The sequence below is a fragment of the Anoplolepis gracilipes genome, chromosome 4, assembly GCF_047496725.1.
Source record: "Anoplolepis gracilipes chromosome 4, ASM4749672v1, whole genome shotgun sequence".
NCBI lineage: Eukaryota > Metazoa > Arthropoda > Insecta > Hymenoptera > Formicidae > Anoplolepis > Anoplolepis gracilipes.
In genome coordinates, this window is record NC_132973.1 from 8,084,948 (window position 1) to 8,105,003 (window position 20,056).

General features: G+C 31.5%; 5 protein-coding genes across 6 annotated transcripts in view; 2 read left to right on the plus strand and 3 right to left on the minus strand.

Moving 5' to 3' along the window:
- Positions 1-20,056, plus strand: part of LOC140665318 (DNA-dependent protein kinase catalytic subunit) — a 66,578-nt gene that overhangs the window by 19,505 nt on the left and 27,017 nt on the right. The window lies entirely within an intron of this gene.
- Dnalig1 (DNA ligase 1) lies at positions 76-5,716 on the minus strand. Its single transcript, XM_072891286.1, has 16 exons — positions 5,588-5,716; positions 5,331-5,390; positions 5,067-5,150; positions 4,837-4,931; positions 4,437-4,729; positions 4,117-4,324; positions 3,837-3,960; positions 3,602-3,774; positions 3,249-3,472; positions 2,724-2,852; positions 2,506-2,645; positions 1,986-2,187; positions 1,627-1,833; positions 1,095-1,547; positions 649-846; positions 76-396 (listed from the first exon to the last, which is right to left on the minus strand). The coding sequence occupies exons 1-16, from the start codon at positions 5,683-5,685 to the stop codon at positions 223-225; spliced, it is 2,862 nt and encodes a 953-aa protein (XP_072747387.1). The 5' UTR covers positions 5,686-5,716; the 3' UTR covers positions 76-222.
- LOC140664648 (GTPase Era, mitochondrial) lies at positions 6,151-7,933 on the minus strand. Its single transcript, XM_072889953.1, has 3 exons — positions 7,403-7,933; positions 6,728-7,171; positions 6,151-6,577 (listed from the first exon to the last, which is right to left on the minus strand). Exons 1-3 carry the CDS (start codon positions 7,682-7,684, stop codon positions 6,209-6,211), a joined length of 1,095 nt encoding a protein of 364 aa, XP_072746054.1. The 5' UTR covers positions 7,685-7,933; the 3' UTR covers positions 6,151-6,208.
- Positions 8,046-14,432, plus strand: LOC140664649 (uncharacterized). 2 transcript variants are annotated; one of them, XM_072889954.1, is made up of 6 exons: positions 8,046-8,438; positions 9,133-9,364; positions 9,839-9,967; positions 10,284-10,533; positions 10,755-10,953; positions 11,281-14,432. In XM_072889954.1, exons 3-6 carry the CDS (start codon positions 9,880-9,882, stop codon positions 11,641-11,643), a joined length of 900 nt encoding a protein of 299 aa, XP_072746055.1. In that variant the 5' UTR covers positions 8,046-8,438; positions 9,133-9,364; positions 9,839-9,879; the 3' UTR covers positions 11,644-14,432. The 2 variants fall into 2 exon arrangements, with proteins under 2 accessions (XP_072746055.1, XP_072746056.1); XM_072889955.1 differs by having other exon boundaries at positions 8,046-8,434.
- On the minus strand, positions 12,568-20,045 carry LOC140664647 (protein HID1). The gene is made up of 12 exons (XM_072889952.1): positions 19,793-20,045; positions 18,836-19,195; positions 18,596-18,649; positions 18,296-18,519; positions 17,878-18,119; positions 17,282-17,512; positions 16,799-16,924; positions 16,298-16,554; positions 15,663-15,906; positions 15,396-15,544; positions 15,112-15,281; positions 12,568-14,676 (listed from the first exon to the last, which is right to left on the minus strand). Exons 1-12 carry the CDS (start codon positions 19,856-19,858, stop codon positions 14,454-14,456), a joined length of 2,346 nt encoding a protein of 781 aa, XP_072746053.1. The 5' UTR covers positions 19,859-20,045; the 3' UTR covers positions 12,568-14,453.

The following is a 20,056-nucleotide window of genomic DNA, read 5'->3' on the forward strand; positions in this document are numbered from 1 at the left end:
AGGTTTTTTTAAAATGTTAATAATGAACAAATTATATTCTCTCAATAAATTTTCCTTTGAAATAAATGAATATTAGATGCAATAAGAATAGAATACCACATAATAATGCCATGTTATACAATGATGCATACGTTTTATTTACAATAACCCTTGCAAATTGTAATATATTATAAAAAATAGAAGACATCAAATTTGTGTGTAGATAAATAAATAAAAAAAAAATTAATAGAAATCTTCTTCCGTAGCTTTCGATGCCGATGTTTTGTTTTTTATCTGTTCTTGATTATTATACATGTCTGCCACTTGTTGAGCGGAAGTGGATTCTTCACAGTTTTTATCTTCGCGTATCCTAATAAATCGCGGAAACCTCAAGGATATACCCTTTTCTGGATCAACCTAGATAAAGTAGAAAATATAATAATGAAAAATTTTATAATTCAAAAGATATTTAATTGCAAAAATAGTTATCACGATATTATTTCAATTTACTTGGTAGAAAAAGGACACGTATGTTCCTGAAACTTTACAATAACGTAAATAAAAGATTTTTTGAAATAAAAAATAAGAAAGTTAAAAGATGTCCATCATACGATATTCATTTTATTTCTCGATGCAATTTAGAGAATTTAAAACTCTCAATTCTCTTACTATTCCAATGGCTGCTCTGTGAACTGGTGACAAGGAGAGATCGGCGCATTTAATTTCCCATACTTGTACCGGTTCAAACCAATGATCGGGTTCATGGCTGCTGTCAAAACGGTAGTACGATTTCGTCTGGGGTATCACATGATCCTTGAAAAATTTTGTGTGATTCTCAAGATCTTCCTCTTTAAAACCCGTGCCGATCTATTTATGAAAAAGCAATGTGTATTAATATATACGAGTAGCTAATATATCAAATGAAAAAATATAATGTTTGCAATATAAGAGCTTAAATTACGAATATTGTCAAATTTATCGTATTTTGCATGATTGAAAAAAATACTCCAAAATATTTTGATAAATATTAAAATTATTTAACACAAGAAAAGTTTCCACTAATTGCATGCTGCTCTTCTTCACTTCTACATCAACAAAATGTTATAGAAACGTACTTTACAGATGCTCTGATATTCCTCGTTTTCCTGATCGTAACAAGCCAAAAGGAAACCACCGTAAGTGCCTGTTCTCTTCCCTTTGCCAATGTAACCACCGATTACAACTACGTCGAGCGTATCGCCTACGCCATCCAAGTAATCTTTTTTCAGCTTCAACCAATTTCTCGATCGTTTTGCGATCTCATAGGTTGCATCCTCTTCCAACGTCTTCACCATTAGACCTTCGCAATTACCCTTCACAGATTCGTCCAAGAAGATTTGCACCTCCTCCATTGTTACAGTATCCATACTAGTAGCAAATTTCCATTCACCTTCTACCTCCTTGAAATGCTGCTTCAACAACTCGCGACGTTTTGAAAAGGGTTGCTTCACCAATGGCTCGTCGTTTAGGTACAACAGATCAAACATGAATACGCATACCCGTACCTTAATGTCCTCCTCGTTGGCATCCTAAGAATAACAACGAAATGTTATTTTAAAACGATTATAGCAATTACATTAATCGTAGTGACAATTAAAACTATATTACCTTTCGCTTTCTCGTGCTGAGTATTTGGAACGGAAGAATCTGTTTTTGCTCATTGTCCCAAGCGACCGCCTCGCAATCAAGTATGCAATTCTTCACCAAGTCGCCGCGAGTATTCGCGAATCGCTTAATGATATCCGGGTATTTACTAGTATTGTTTTCCTGATTTCGACTGTAGATATTGATGTTGCCGTTGTCCGCGACGTGTATCTGTTATATTATAATATATAATCGACTTAAATCTTGAAATTATCACAATTTCAGCTAATTGATTTTGGTACATATTACTTTTTATTTTCATGCAATATAATATTATTTAATATATCGTCTCTGGTCTGTAATGTGCAAAACTAAATAAATACCTGTGCTCTTTCTCCGTCATATTTCCACTCGCATGTAAATTTTAAACCCTCAAATCGTGTCAAAACTTCTTGTACACCCTTAGTAGGATGTGCCAACATTGGTTTCAAAGGTATTCCAGGAGTAAGCTTACATTGACTTGGCAAGGCTTTGACTCCATCCTCCAGTAAAACGGGAATTATAAGATTGTAATTTGGACACTCACTACAAATAAATGCCATCTTAATTAGTAAAAAATAAGATTTTAAAAATTTATAATATTATATATTTATAATTTATATTTTGATATTTAATATATTTTCAAACAAGAAAAAGAACTAAAATTTTATTTTGAATTAATTAATTATTTTTATTTATTATATTTATTTTAATTATTAAGTTAAATTATTAATTTAATTTTAAAAATATCTTTTTTCTCTCTCTTGTAATTAAGAATTATTTAATTTTAATTAAAATATTTTTATCTCCTAATTAATTCACTCTTATATTCAGAATAGTAATATTTTCGGAATATTGGCTTACCAATATGTTGTCTTCAGTATAAGCGCTATTTCGTCGTATTTCTCTTTAAAACGATCATTCGACAGTTTTTTGCTTGCGTTTAAAATTTCTGGTGGATAGTTTTGTTCCGGTGGTGTCATAACACAAGCTAGAGCCAACGCCTAAAAGATAGATTATACAGAATAATATCATACAAAGTATACAGAATAATATCGATCGCAGCATCTCCAATGGCTTACTTGCAAAACAGATTGTTCAGCCAAACCAATGCGAAGCTTTCCAGCCAATGATCTAATAAGATACCTTGCTTCTGTGTTACGACACGCCACAAACAGTGTCTGAATCTTGTCTAATTTTTTCGCCAGAGACTATATAAAAAAAAATTTTTTTATTTTGTACGAAATTTCTCTTTTTAGTTTTATTTATGAATAAATCTAATCTCTTCTAATTTACACAATGTATTATTCAGTTTTATTTAATCTAAATATTACATCAATATAAAGATAACTAATTTTTATTTTTCATTAAGCTTATTTAAAATTTATATAAATTTAATTTTCGATTTTTAAATATAAATTATATAATTTTAAATTTAAATTTATTTAATATATAATTTCAAGTTAATTTTGCATAAAAATTAGTTTTTTAAATTATTAACATTTTTAAAATTTTATATTACTGATTTGCAAATGTTTTTCTAACTTTATATATATATATATTACTAATAATATATTCTAATTAATTATAGCAATTGTATTAATTACCGCATGGCCTGTCATCTGGGCAATTTCCTTTAGTTTGGAGTACACAATGGGAACTGTCAATGGTGCTGGTTGAAACATAGTTCTCTGATTGGATCTACTACCTTCTGCCACAATTCCCAAATCGCCAACTTCCTGGACATCAGCTTTAATTTGCGCCAACGTCCTACCAGTGCATTGCGCTATTGCCTTCATCAAGTTTGTGTCAGCTACGCCAAGCTCAATTCCTAAGATAAAATAAATATTGCACAATCTTATAATAAAATAATAAAATATAAATAATTATATCTCTTTATGCACATTAAAATATTGCTTTCTCTAAAATGTATAATAATGTACAGAGTTTCAGTAACCACCTTCATATGCTGGTGCTAATTGATTAAGGCACAGATACACGCTTGGCAAAAGATCCATGGGACTCAAGACTATGACAGATCGAAAGTAATTTGACAGTATTTCTATTATCTTCAACCTTGCACTTGTCTCTTCAATAAGCTCCAAAGTGCGTGTGAAAGCGCTGTATGGAGTTCTGTAAATAAAAAATTTAATATTTTCAAGTTTTTCTCTATTTTAATCATAATTTTAACTCACTTGTCTCCTCGTTTCCAGCATGCGTTGTCTATTGGATGATAATCAGATGCGTTAGGATTGTAAGACTGATTATTGCTTTTTTCATTACTTGCTTTATCTTTTGCATCATTCTTTTGCTTAGATGCTGTTAACAATAGATTTAAATAACTATGTAAATAAAAATCCATTAAAACTTATAAAATTATATTTTTTACATTATTAAAATTATACTTTTACTTAAATATACTAATTTAAATTTTAGTTAATAATCTTCTAAAAATATTTGAATTTTTAAACTTACTGAAAAAGTTATGCATTTTCTTAGCAGTAGTCTTTGACTTCTTTTCCGGAGTAGGCTTCTTCAGAGTTTTAGTCTTCTCCTTGATATCCAAAATATTTTGATTTATTTCATCATCCGATGCATTTTCTTTTATTTTGTCACATTCGTCTGTGTTTTCAATCTTCTTCTCTTCGCCAATAACCTCTAATTTTTTTGGACTTTCTGGTAACTATAAATCATTATTTGCAGATATAAACAAAGACTTACAAACATAAATTTAATCTAAAATATAAATTCTTTTACAAGCGAATTATAAATTTTAGAATAATCCAAATTTATACCGGTAGGTGACCCTCATCATCACTGGAATCAATTATCCTGGCTCGTTTCTTTTTCACAGTATTCTTTGTTTTCGTCTTATCAGAATCAAGTTTTGTCTCTGGAGAAGTGGATTCTTCTTTTTCTTGTCGATTTTCAGCTGTATCATTTTCTACTTCAGTATTTTTCGCTATCTCAGCTTCATTTACATTTTTAGCTTCATCTTTCTCCTTCTTTTTTGGAGTATTTGTCAATTTCCTCTTTTTATTTGATACTCCTGGTGAAAGTTTATTTGGCTTATTTTTTGGAGTGGTTCCTAAAAAGATAGTTATAAAAATATGTAACATGGTTTTATATATATATATATATATATATATATATATATATAATATTCAGTATACAATAGCTCAGAAGTACAGTTACCTAGCTTTGCACGAGACTTTGCGTCTGGAGAAGGAGTCTTGGAAATTCCCTTTGGCTTTGTAAGTTTGCTGTCTGTCTTCTTGGAAGGGGAAGAACTATAAAAATAATAAAATAATTAGAAAAATAATATAAATAGGCGAATAGATAATATAGAAAAAGATAATATAAAGTAATTCTCCTTTTAAAAGAATATTAAAAACAATCAACAAATAGCGGTAAGATTTGATTACCTAGCAAATCTCTCATTGTCATCTCTCTTCCGTTTGCCATTTCCCAGTACATCCTGATTCTTTTCCTTGTCTGACAAATTGTTGCTGTTGGTTGCATGTATCCAATTAAAAACGACAACGAATCGGTTATGAGCCGCATTCGCGAACTCAAAACGTCGAACCGGTAAAGTTAGTAAACTCAAGCGCGAGTAAGTTGCGAGAATTTTTAGCATAATTGATTTACTTAGAGACAAACTATATATCAACACTTATAACGAAACATACCTCTCCGAATTATCCTCGCTCGAGTTTTCCTTCTTGGACGATATCCTCGCGAAGAAGGAGCTGTAACGATAAAGCAACACGTCAAGATCACATGTTTAGAAAAAAAGTTGTCAAATTATACGTCAATGAATGAAATTATGAGTTTTATATTATCAATCAAATTATGTTATATTATCATTGAACTTATTAAATATGGAAATAAATGGAAATACTTTGTCAGATTCTTTTCCAAATAATTGTTGTGATAATCTACTCACTCTATACGACGTTGCGCCATTATTATCGCGCTGTTTCTGTCACGCATTTGACAACATTTCCCGCGTTTATTACGGAACAAAGTGACGTCACTTGTCATAGATTGAATAATACGTAGAAACTCATCAGCCCTAAAAAAATGATATCTTGCATCTTAGAAATGTGAATTAATATAGAGAGGAAAACACACGAATAAATATAAACTCACCTTTCTTCACTATCAGAGTTTATATATTTTTTTTAATAAAATGATGTTAAAAAATATTAGTTAATTATGTTAAAAAAAATTATGACTCAGACAGGTTTCACTTTATCAAATTCTTCTGAAATATATATCTTTCATTTTCTAATATTTTTTTTATATTTTCTTATATATTTTCAATGAAATAAATTTTATACGTAATCATAAACAAATAAATTTATTTATAAGATTGTTATATACCTATAAAAAAGAATATTATTTTTCTAATAAATTAAATTTCAAATTGACTCATATTCATTAGCTATTGAGTTTTTTATAAAAAGAAAATGGAGAAAAACTCTTTTTAGATAGAAAAAAAAGAAGTCAGTGGAAATTAAATTTTATTTTACAAATAATAATTTTATTTTACAAATGCAAACAATCATGTTGGAAAATTCACAACTAGCTTCAATCTCACTGGCGTTCGAAAGGCATGCCGCAATTCCTGCTCTGCCATAATAGCTACTTGTTTTATTCTATTGCCTATTAATTCAGTCTTATGATTACGAATTAAAAGTCTAGCAATATTTTTTCTGGGACATGTGACAGATACCACTGTTATAATATTATCATCAGATCCTGGATCAAAATGTTCTAATTTCACTTTCAAGATGTATGGAATTTCATTTGGTAAAATGTCCATCAACTTAGCCCGCACCGTCTGTTGTATTATATCCTGGCATTTGTGACTGCTGTATATATGTCCTTCATATTGCCATTCTCGCGGCTTAGCTGAATCCAACAAATAAGTCTGCACAGCACAGTATAGTTTATATCTTATGGAAATCTTACATAATTGATTAGCAAAAAATAATTATTTGTTATGTTACATCCATTTAAAATAATTGTTTACATTATGTTATATGCATTTAATTATTCAAAAACTTGCAAGGATATTTACCCTCAAATCATCAATGCCATCTCCAGTCAAAGCAGATATCATAAATACATCAGAGAACTTCAAAGATTTGTTATTCTTGATCAGAATGTTCACAAGATGCAATAGCACTTCTTTCTTTTTTATTTTATCCACTTTATTAAAGATTAAAATCAGAGGAATTTTATTTATTATATTCACTTTGTCATTCAATAGTTCCAATATATTCTCATTGATTTTATCTCTAGTATATGTATTATGTACATCTTGCACAATTCCTATAATATCCGCTATTGACAAAGAAACTTTTGGATCATGTCTAAAGGTACCAGCTAAATTGTATCGTTTACATTCTTTTGTGGAAACCAGACCAGGTGTATCCATAAATACCAACTGAGTATTATCTTCACAATAAATTGCATCTGCTTTGGTCTGTGTGGTATGAACTTTGGAAGATACAGGACATACCTATTCAAAGAAATACAAAGAAAATGATATATCGATATATATATATATATATATATGATACAAAGAGAAAATAAATTTATAATAGATATAATATACAAAATAAAATAGATAAATAAATATAAAGTAAAAAATAGAAATAGTATACATTTTATAATCAATTTTGGCAAAATAATCTTTAAATTTTCTTTATGCAAAGACAAAAAAGATAAAAATAATCTGATATTTACTTACTGATCTCTTAATAAGTTGATTAACGAGCGTGCTTTTTCCAGCATTCGGTGCACCCAGGATGGCAATTTTCAGAGATTTCTGATCTTTTCGACGTACCGATGAAAAATTATCATTCTGTTGAGTTATAAATTCTTGCGAGTCAATTGTCAAACTATCGACGCTTTTCGAAAAACATCGTCGTATATATCGGGAACCCGCGCGAATCATACATTTCTCGAGTGTAAATAACATTTCGTTAAAGTTGTTCCTTTGCAAGATAATTTTATGTAAATTCTCAAACATTACAGATCAACAAAATTACATCGTAACATGCCAAAAGTACGCGGCAAGACTTAACCTAACTTCATAATAAAAACACAAGCTAAGAGTACATATCTTCGAAGCAGATAATTCAATCATTCAGTGACAATGTAAGGTGTTAGATTTATGATTTTTTCGTTTTTTTATTGCAATTTATAGAAATGTTTCCGTTTGAGAAACGAGGTGAATCTATACATATTCGAAAAGGAACCCGAAAAAGGGTGGAAAAAGTGTGAACGATATGAACAGACGTATCGAAAGAGGACCAATCTGATTGGTTACGCCATGTTGTTGTCATTTTTATTCCCGTGATACAACCTTCAAAATCGACATCTGTCGCGCCGTCGCCGGCTGAGCGGCTCTTGTCAACTCTCGCCTCGCGCGAGAAATAGATGTCTGTTTCTGTTATTGACGCGCGTCATCACCGTGGATCTCGTTGATCTCCCGTGCTCCTTTAATTTCAAAGCTATACAAAAAAGAGTGTTATCGTGGTCTCAAGAAGACATGAAGAGAGAGAAGAAGGACACGAAGATGTGTTGTTTCGACAGAAACAGGGCGAAAGAAAAAGCGTGAGAACGTAGGAAAACACATATACGCAGAAAGCACGAACCCCTATTCGTATCCTTCACGTTTCTCATGTCGAACAAATAAGATCGAAAAGTTCGATTTACAAACATGTTTGATCTCTCCTGTGACATATTGGAGAAAAAAATGTTGAATGAGGAATGAGACGTAAGTGAGTATACTATGTAGACGCTTTTTCCTTTCAGCTCTTCGAGAAAGAGCATGTCCTTCCTTCGCGTCTGTTTTTATATATATATATATATATACTTTATTTTAATAGGAATTTTCTGTCCTTTCTTTTCTCTCTTTCTACAACCAGGAATCTCTGAATGTATTTTTATTTTAAATGCGGAAAATTTGATTTAGAATGGACCCATCAGGTCTATCTATTTTCTTTTTACTTTCTCTTTGCACTTTCTATACTTTTCTCTTGCAATTATATTTTTCTTTTATTCTCTTGCAGAAAAGATGAAAAATGTCTGTATTTATTTTCCTTGATAGTATTTAAATATGCAATCATATTTTAAATAAAGAACGCACAACTGCAAAGAAATTTTTGTTTTTATTTTCTACATCTTTTTATTATATTTTTTTCTTGAGATATTCTTTCAAGAATATACACACATAATAATAAATTTTGTCAAATAAAAATTTGAAATAAAACTAACACTTATAATGATAACTGATAGATATAACAGTATGTTTTGCAATATTTTTTTTGTATATTAAATAAACATATATAATGCATATTTTTTGAATTATTAACTATATTTTTTATTTTTTGTTATGTGATATTTGAAGATTTTGTTTCCAAATTTGGAACAAAACATCCTTTAACTTTATTTAACTGAAAGTTTTGTTTTCAGAGAGCATTGAGCGTGACAATCTTAAGATAAAAGACCTAATGAGTATCATCAACAACAATAACGCTCATGAAAGACAATGAACAATATATATGGAAGGCCAATACGACACATCTATCTACGATCTATATGCAACAAAGCCTGGGGTCGACTTCAAAGAGTAGGAAAGTGCATTGAAGAAGATGCTCGAAAAGGATCCTGCATAAATCACGTGTCAGTGCCAAAGCATCGCCGGGTAAGAAACTATATGAAGAGTTGATTCTAAAATTCTTCTAAATCATAGTTTGTAGGTTGTACGAATAATGTAGATAGAAAAGAGATGTTTTGGTGGAGAAATTGCATTAAATCTCACAATATTATGCAAGTAGAAACTATTTATGTTTAGTAGAATATTTGCTAAAGATTTTTGTCATATTTGACAAAGGATCTTTTGAGGAAGATTAATACAGAATTCATAAATTAAATGCATATGTAAAAAATGCAATTAATTCTAAAAGAATCTAATAAATTTTGCTATACCAAGTTTTGTTAAATACATAAACTGATGCCACCAAATGTGAATCTAAAATTCTTCTGTGTCAAAAATTTTGAATAATGCCCACTAATTAATTAAATAATCTATCAAATTGTCTCTCTTCTTCTGCCACTTCTCTAAAAGCTATGAAGTAGCTGTATATTGTTTTTATATGATCAAATACATTGTTATCAGGCACCGATGAATTTCTAAGTTCGCTGCATAGCGATATCCTGATGCACTTCTGGATCAACAAACCGGCGGGCAGGTACTACGGCTTCACCGGCCGCCGATACCCCGCCACACCTGTGCCGAAAACACGCAGTAAGTGTATAGTTAAAATATAAAAGCAATATATGTGTATATAGCAAGAATTTATATAAATTCTTATATTACAAATCTTACTTTAATTACATTACCCATTGTAAGAGGTTTTCATTACTATTATATCGAACTAAATATAATTTATGAATCATGTTTCAAGATAATTCTATAAAGCAAACCAAACAAAAATAAGTTTAAATAAATTAAAGAATTAGAAGAAAAACTAAAAAAAATATATATATTATTTTTATTTTTATCTCTTAAATTAATGATTAATTTTTCTATTTATCACTGCATTTATTGTTAAACTTTACAGGCCAATGTCGACGCGGCGGCGAACTCAGGCAGATGGTGACTCCGGTGCGTCGATTTCAGGGTCTCGCAGGTAACTTCGCAGCCGGAAACACATCGTCAGCCGGGCCTAGTAATATCAATAATTCCTGTCGAAGCATCGTCGCCCGGTCAACAACGACGACGACGACATCCGCGCGAATCCACAACAACGAGAACCGTTCGTCGTCGTCGCTCAGCGCTGCCCAACTCGCTCAGCTGAACAACATCCCCAAGTAATTAATGAAAACGGTCTACACTAAGAAAAAGAGAAAAAGAGTGAGAGAGGAGACATTCTGAGAGGAACATGCTCTTCTTATACACAGGGTGACTCACTTATACATATCTATCAGCGGAAAGATCACTTATAAGAGATTCGCCCTCGATTTTGCGAGTTTAATTTAAAAAATGTGGCTGGCTATATTAAATCGTCTCTGGTTTAATGCGTTGTTCGCAGCAACGTCACCGACGCCAGCAACAATCAACTGATTTTATCTAACACAACTGGTGCGAACGGCACCAATAGAAATCTACTGGGCTTCTTCGAATTCAGTGACGCCGAACTGGCTGGCTACCGATTACGTTGCGCCGTCTGGATCACGTTCGTCCTAGCGACGGGTTTCGTGGCGGCTGCCAAGTTCTACTTTGGCTATAGGGTAAGCTACTTACTTTGTAAGGATTTTATAAATTCGAGAAAATCTATAAAAATATTTAATAAACAAAATTGACGTACAAATTCACTACAAATTAGTTAAAGAATTTGTGAAAGGGATAATCAAGAGTTTATAAAAAAAAAGTTTGTAAGAAATAAAAATTAAGAAATTGCAGCAAATGGTGACGTATATATTTTAAAAAATCTGTTATTAAGCCAGAAGTGGAGAAACAAGCTTTATATTAAAAAAATGTACTATCTCAAATTTGTTATGAAATTACGATTCTCTTTCCTTTTACTAATTATTTCTTTCTTATCTCCATATTAATAGGGGCCAGGTTTGGAGATACTTATGTTTTGCGGGCTGCTGATACTACTGTTATCGGCATGTCTGTACTCAATCTTCTGTCGGCGACATGATCAAAGCCATTATCACCACGGCAGTCGGCCAGAGCACAATGCTCGCATGCAGGAGGACCACCTGGCTGCCCTGACGAACGCGTCTAATATCGGCGAGACCGTCGTCGGCAGAATGACGACGACGATGTCGACGACGACAGCGGTAAGGCAGAATCCACCGCCACCTCCTTATCACATTGCCATTCTGATACCGCCGCTGCCACCTACATTCTCGGACGAGGCGCCGCCACCCAGTTACGATAAAGTATGCGATGAAATCGCCGGACCAGCGTGAAATTCAAGGACGGACTCGTCTAAAACCTTTCTTCCTTCGCGACATTCTCTTATCTCCGCTACATTCAAGGTAGCACAAATCAATTCTTTAGGATTAGGATTAACTTTCACATCTGTGATAGGAACGCAATGATGATAACACATCGACAACACAACGGGAAGTCGAGAGATTTGGAAAAAGATTCGCGCTATATTTTCTAGTGGGCATTATACGGGGGAGCAGGAAAAAGGAGGGAATCCGCGCTCCGAATTTACGTTTATGGTGCGGGTAAACTGTATTCTAATCTTTTATACTACGAGATATACTGTGTGATATATTTGACTTAGCTTAGCGCGACACAGGTCGTAAACTCGATCGATTCATTCGATTTTATCCGTTGGTTCTTCCGGTTTTAGGACTTCCTTAAATATAATTAATTATATTAAATAATAATTATTCCAAGAATTCACTGAATTTCCTTACGTTCGATTATCTCATTATTTTTATGATACTTATATATGCATGGAGGGTTATTCTTGTTACTCACATACAAACACATACATGTAGACACTCACGATATGAAAGAAAAGAAGCGCACAAATTTAAACATTGCGATTCGAGTCGAGGTATCGAGTTTGCAAAACGCACGACTCGGTTGCCGTTTACTTACGATAAAGCAGCTAATAATAGTCACGTTTGATGTACAGTTTCAGTTTTCAAGCAGGTGCAACTGTCTGTTCTTCAAACGTACACAAACGTTACCGAATATCACATATACGTATGATTTAAATCGCGTGGCTTTATGACATACGTAAACATGCGGCGTCTCGCAATAATTTACGACAGAGATGTTAGAAAGCTACGAGCATGAAATGTAATACAATTTTATATATTTCTTTTTTCATGAATGTGAGAAAGAAAGTGTGTATGTATGCATGTATATGATTCTTTATGTCATAACTCTGTATATATTTAAGGGCAAGTACATATAATATACATACTGATGTGAGATCTCGTGTTTGTGAACGTTTTTCAATACTACAAGTCATAATTGTACTACGATGTACAAAAAGTCATAGTCCTTTCTAACTGCACTTGAGAACACTTTTCCGTTTTCGTCTAAAAATAAGAAAGCAAATTCTAAAAATTCTAAAAGTTTAAAACAAATTTGAATTTATTACAATTTATTTGAATTTTTTTCTACTTCTAACGATAAATTATCGATCAACTTGCAAAAGATGAAAGAAAGAATTAAAATTGTATAATATGAATTTTATTTTTATTTATCTTGCTATCTTTCCTTTTTTTCTTAGAACTATATTCATAGCCATTTTCTAGAGAATTTATCCTCCTAAATGTCTGAATATTCATTTTATCTCGACTCAGAAAACTTAAAGAGTGCAGTTAGAAAGAGCAAATAGATTAATTGTAAGATCAGTTCTTTACGTTACAGTTTAAAAAAATCGCAGTCGATTTGCCGCACGCAAAGTTTCAAAAAAGTTGAAAAAACCTTTTATCGGGCCTTCTCTTATTACTTACACTCTTCCAAAAATGAACTCGCGCTCGCGAGGCGGAAAGAAGAAAGGCCACGTGGTGTTGCAATGAGTATAATAAGAGCGGACCCGAAAGTGTTCTCTCAACTTATTACAGATACAGTATATCTTTCGCGAAAGCGTGAAGTTCAAGTACTCATTCAATTATAAATAAGCGTGTTCATTTTTATCTTATCAGTTTAGTTTTACAGTTGTACATAGCGAAATATGCGATAATGTGGTGCAAAAACGCGAATAAAAGTTTTTCCTCGTAAAGCGTAGCTTCATGTACATGTCACAAAAGATAAATTAATTAGCTCCGATAATGATCGTTCTACGATATCGCTGGTCTTAACGAAACAATCGCATCAGTCCTTTTCTTTAAATAATCATATAAAAATATACTTAAATATTTCTCATTATTTAGAATATTAATGATGATATAAAGCATGTAGAAATGTAAAATATAAATAATTTATAATAAATATATATGTGTAAATATATATAATATATATAAATGCCAAATAAAAGCAAAAATATAAATTTTTATTTATAGTCAATGCACGTGCACTTTTGTTGTTATCTCTGCTAGTTTAATTCAATTAATGTATTTTTCTTTAAGACCGACGATATACGTCTTTTCCACAATATAACTAATGATACATATATTACTATGATACAAATGAGAGAGATTACAGTCTTCGGGATATAATAATAATAATATATGATGTCGATTGTAAAACGACGCTTACAATCTTATACGTGGTTCACGTATATTATATCAGGATAAAAATACTTTAGGGACTCTCGCCGTGTAAAAAATAATCAGAAACGAGATAAAAAGTGCTCTTTATCTCGTTTTATGTCTTTACATAAACACCAAAAGTTGACATTTGATTCTTTCTTGCTTATTAAAAATGTGAGAAAATTGTTACCATTTTTTGCAGATTATTTAAATGAAATCATTTAAATAATCTCGAAAGAGAGGATAAATGAGTTGAATTTCAATTAATTGAAATTCTAAATCTCATAGATATATTTTAAGATCTCGAAGGAATTTATTCCAGATTTCTAATTATCTCTCTTTACTTTTAACTTGTTTATTTTAAAGGCATGAGAAAATTAAGTATATATCTCTTCGAGTTCTTATACAAAAATGAGTCACATTTTATTCTTGAAAATTTAATGTTTATAGGAATGGCTCTGTATCGTACACAATGAGTTCGACGAGACTCACCTCTTTGCACACTGCCAATAAAATAGTATTTTGAGCGCGAATGATTACGCGTCTCTCGCTACTTAAACCCTTTGAATCTCGAACAGCTTGACATCCGTGTCATACCATATAGGAGGTTCAACATTTCTTAGGTATATAACGCCCCACATGTACGTACGGAACCATGCGGTAGTACCAGCGTTAGCCTGATACCGCCTGATGAGGATAGGATGCGGCACCGGTAATAGGCCGACTAGGGTGCCGTGTTGCAAGAACTTTAAGATCTCACTCTCATCTGTCAGTCCCCTAATAAATAAAATTGATAAAAGAGAACATAAATGAAAATGACAAGCCATGTTTCTCGTATAAAAATTCTCTAACTAATAAGAGACACTCAAACTCAAAACAATTATCGATTATGTCTATTTAATTTATGGATGTTTAGTTATTAATATTATTATTCGCAATACAAGAAAATAATATATTGTGTAAGAAACTGATAAATAAGATGATACAAATTTGACTGTATTCTGTTACAAAATTAAATAGATTGTATCAGAGTAAAAGTGGAAACTAAGGAAAATGAAAAGAAATAAAGAATAAATTAAAAATAATTATTAATAATAATAATTAACTGTAGATTAAAAGTGAACAGATATTCTTTCATGAGAATTTTGGTTTTTTAATGCATTAATCTGTTTCTTTTTTTCTGAAATAAAAAAATCGAATCAGGATACTTACTTGTCGATGCAAATCTTTTCGACTTGTGGTACAAGGACTTGAAGCAGTCGCATGATGGTCTGTAGCGGAAGCTTGCTCTTCCATTGCCATACCCATTCGCTAGACGGCACCCATTGATTGGTATTATCCACATTAACATTTGCTTGTTCTGCCACACGGATCCCACCCTTCTACGCATAAAACAAATTTCTATTATTATTATCAATATTATATTGGCTATTATGTGTCAATAGATTTTAAAAATTAGAAAAGAAACGATGTTTCTCTTTTTCTCCATGTCTTACCGGAACCACAGAATTCTTAGTCGCGTTCATCGATTCCTCCGCGAGATCCGTCTTGCTCTCTGATCGATTACCGATAGATTTACCAATATCGATGCTGGCTGATGGGCTCAACGGATGTGCCGATTCTTTTTCTGTCATTTTCTCGATACCTGTGATCAATGTGTATGAACTTACATAAATTAGATTAGAAATATAAGTTTTATATATATGATTGTAAACAGTCTGAAGAAATATTTCAACTTGTGAGAGCAAATAGAAAAAACTCACCAGGAGTTTCCAATAGAGATGCCTTTAAAGTACCAGGTTCGGCAGGTTGCGCGGGATGTGATCCTTCCATTGCAGTTTCGCTGACGTTCTCGTTGGACGTGCTTGCAGGCACGTGACGACGCTGCCTCTTACTGAGGGACTTTGCGATTGTGGTGCAATCACTGGGTAAATTTGCAAGCGCGTGAAATACTTGCCGCTTTCGTATTATAGTGTAGACCAAATTACTGTTCCCGTCGAATTGATACTGAAAATCCGACAAAGTAATATAAAAAATAGGTCTAACATGCCATATAACTATATATAAATTCTTTCCTTTTTTTGATATTATATTTCAATTTAGTAAAACTACATAAGAATAACAAAATATAATCTCCAAAAAAATATTTTTGTTTTTGCAAATCTTAAAATTATAGGCTAACATGTTGAAAGGGAAAGTGAATTGCAAGTTTGAAAGAAAAGTTTATTTTAAATTTTACGAACGACAATTATATAATATTATATAATATATAATAATTATATATTTTATGCTTTACATTGATTAAAATCAAAAATGTAAACACTTAGTTTGAAACTTCATATATCATTGAAAAAAAAAAGAATAGTATATGTTTAGAAGAGAATTTTGTACACATTACCTGGATAATATTGTTAAAGATCTCGAGCAGAAAGAACACCAAGTGGTGATTGGTGACTGCTGAGAAAAGGAACCATGGTGTACTAAATGCTTCCAAGAGATGCAGCAGTTTTGTACTGGCCACCATGGATAAGGTTTTGAGATACGGTGAAACATTGACTAGAATTGTCAGTAGACAATCGAATAAAGGTTGCAGTCTCTGATGACCAGTCGTGATAATTTTATGGAATACAGTAACTAAGAGGTCGGCATGCGTTCCTGAAAAAAAAAAGAATGAGTTACATTCTTTGATACACTAATAATTTAAATGCATTTATAAAATACATTTATAGAACTATTCATAAAAAAACTATAACTAAGGCTAACAATTTCATAAAAAAACTATTTTTGTAACAAAAAATTAGAAAAAATTTTTTCTACAATCGAAAACACGATTCAAACACTATTATGATTTTTGTTAAAAAATCTGATTTCTTGAAATTATTGGATATACGAATAACACCTGTAAAAACTGGAATGTCCATAGGCACTGTAGCTGTGTATGGTTTATTTAACCTCACTCCAAAATTGCGTTCTCCACTCAAAAGAAGCAAGATAAATACACCGATGTGCATCAAACCAACTCGTGCTGAAAAATTAGGAAAACTGAGAAGTAGACAATTAGTTAACTTGATTTAAAAAATTAATATAATTCACATCAACATATCACTGTTTCAATTCAATCCTCAAATACTTTAAAAATATTTTTCCTGAAGAAAATATTATTTGTTTTATTTATAATTAAATATATGCTTTAAAAAAATGAATTAATATTACACTTCTGTGCTGTTTTGTCAAAAAAAGATGTCTGTATTATATTATTTCTAGAAAAAGAATATTATTTCCTATAACATATTTCATATAAAATTTTTTTTAAAAACACTTTGATATTGAATTGAATCACCAATGTAATGATTGAGTGAAAAAACAGAAAATAAAATTTTACATTGGTCGGCACGCGAATCATTTAAATGATAAAGAATCGGCACAAGGACTTCAAGGACGTCCGAGCTCTTTAATACATAATATAAGAACTTCTTGTTGTAGTCGCACATCTTCCAAAAGAAAACCAGCAGTTCTTGATGAAAATGCACTTTCTTGGTCGAGTTTGGCAGATATGTTTGCATCAGTGGATTATTCAATAATCTGGTAATACCCTTTAAGACAAATTGGAAATCTGCGAGAGAAAAAAATACAATTTAATATTTTTTTCTATACATATGATATACTTAAATCTTTGTACAAATTCATTTTCCATTTAAAAGTTGATGATTTTTTATAAAAGTATATTGAAATTTTAACATATAATTCTTCAGAGGATATAAGAATCAAAATCTTATTTTATTTAATTTCAAGTATGTATTACTTGACAGAATTTTAATTTGACGTCTAATAAAAAAAATATTTAAAAAAATTGATATTAAAAATGCTATAGAAAAATTTTGCTATGTAAAAACTGATTCTAAATCAAGCAAAAAATTTACAAATAAGAGAAAATTTAGAATAGCCAAAATATAAAAAAATGTCATAAAATAGATTCACCTTCATCACGATGAATCCGACTCAGATAGTTGATGAACAAATTATCTCCGACTGCCCCCTCTTCCAACGGTGCCCCGCCTGTGGTATCATGATCCAACGTTACAATCAGGATTTGCAACGCGACGTCGACCAGCGGTTCCAAAGAATCGGTGAACAGCAAATGATTATACGGCACTCCATAACCAACGGGATCGTACGCACATACCGTATTTAACAGTGAAGTAAACATTGGCAATGCGTGTCTGCGAACAATCATGTACAATTAGTAAATAATTATTAATTATTAACAAAAATATATAATAATGTCAACTATGATATTTTGTATGTAAAAATAGATAATACAAGATAATAAAAATATGTATAATATATTATATAAATACATTATATGATTAGAGTGTAATAATTAATCAAAAGAGACCTGTTTTCGCTGCTAGTCAAATGTTGAATCCATCTATTCGGCGTAATCGACGGATCCATCGGCGGATTATACATGGTTTCGCTAAAGCATGTTAACAAAACTTTCAGCAATTCCGTCCGATTTGAGTCTAGAATGGGATACCTCGGTGGCGAGTACGCGAAGCCCACTCCCGCTTCCCAGATATATTCGCAACTATCTATAGATTGCAATTCGTCGACTTTGTCCTGCAAAGATAGTGACGCGTAACAATGTCCGCTCTTTCTTCTTACTATTGAAATTTCAATAATTAACCAGACTCACCGGACCCGATTTCCTATTTGCAGCTACTGTAAAATCAGGACAGAACAACAAATCCTAAAACAAAAGCATACATTATTGAGAATAATAGATTTTCATATTGCATTACAAAATCAAATCAATTGTTATTAATAAATATATATATAATAATTCATCATTTATAATTTTTCATTATAAAATTTTTAATATGTATTTCTTATATGTACTTTATGGAATACATAATTATCTTTAAATATTTCTTACAGAGATTGCGTTCAACAGAGAATGTGCCAATGGCAAACTCTCCTCATCATCTTTGCCAGGTAAACTGGACCAGAAAAATCCTTTCCAATCAGGATCCTCAAATATATAAGGCAATAAACGTGTCAACAAGCGACAACAGTTCAAGACAGTTTGATGCTCCCGTTGAGTCCTACAGCTACTGTCTACTGCCTTAACTAATTTCTCAACTGCTTTGTAACATAACGTGGCTAAATTAGAAGGCGCCTCTTCTCTTAATATACGAATCTCTGGAGCTGGGATCAGAGTGAAGATATCTTGAACATTAGTTACATTCTCAGACCAGAACTGATCCCAGAAAGTATCATCTGCTGCTTCGATCACCTATCAATATACATTCTATATTAATATAAATTATATACTAATATATGTTATATAATTTTAAATACAAATTATCTAAAATAATATATATAATAATTTTAATATTTACATATAGAAGAAAAAATTATTTTTTATTATTACTTGTTACAATTTTTATAGTTTTCTATTATTATTACACTCACTGTTGTGTTATTACAGTGTTACAATACAAGTTTCATGAAAGAATAATATTTTTATAAATTTTGCATACTAACAGTATCATTCTTAAATCTTCTCCTTAACATTTATAATACAAGAAAATATAACAAGATATCTTGAGAAATAGTCGTATTCGACTCTCAACGACTTCACAAATTCTTTCATTTCTCTTGTAACAGAAGATAATAATATATTTTCGTTTATAGTATTTAATCGTCAATTAAATCAAACTTAACACACGTAATGATTAAAGATGCAGATTTTTTTAAAAATTGAATTCATGATAAATTCTTTCTTTGTTCAACAATTTTGTTGAGAAAAATTTGCTTCTCTTATCGATCTATCAACCGATCATATGTTTCCCGATCAGGCAGATAAACAAGCCACTATTTTTAAGTTTACCTGAGTTTTCGACGTTAATTGCACCACGGCCTTTCGGAAATTTAACTTTGTGTCAGCATTGCCCATGATGTAGGTTCGTTATCTCCGATAACAGTTTTGTCGTAGTAAAAGAGGAGTAAAAACGCGTCGCTTGCTCTTTAAATAGGCATCATTGTCGCCATGTTTGTATTATGACAGTAGTAATGGGCGATAGCTACGCTGGTAATCTGGCAATAGCAGAGAGAAGAGAGAAGCCTAGCTCTCTGGTGATAGCTAGACAGAGCT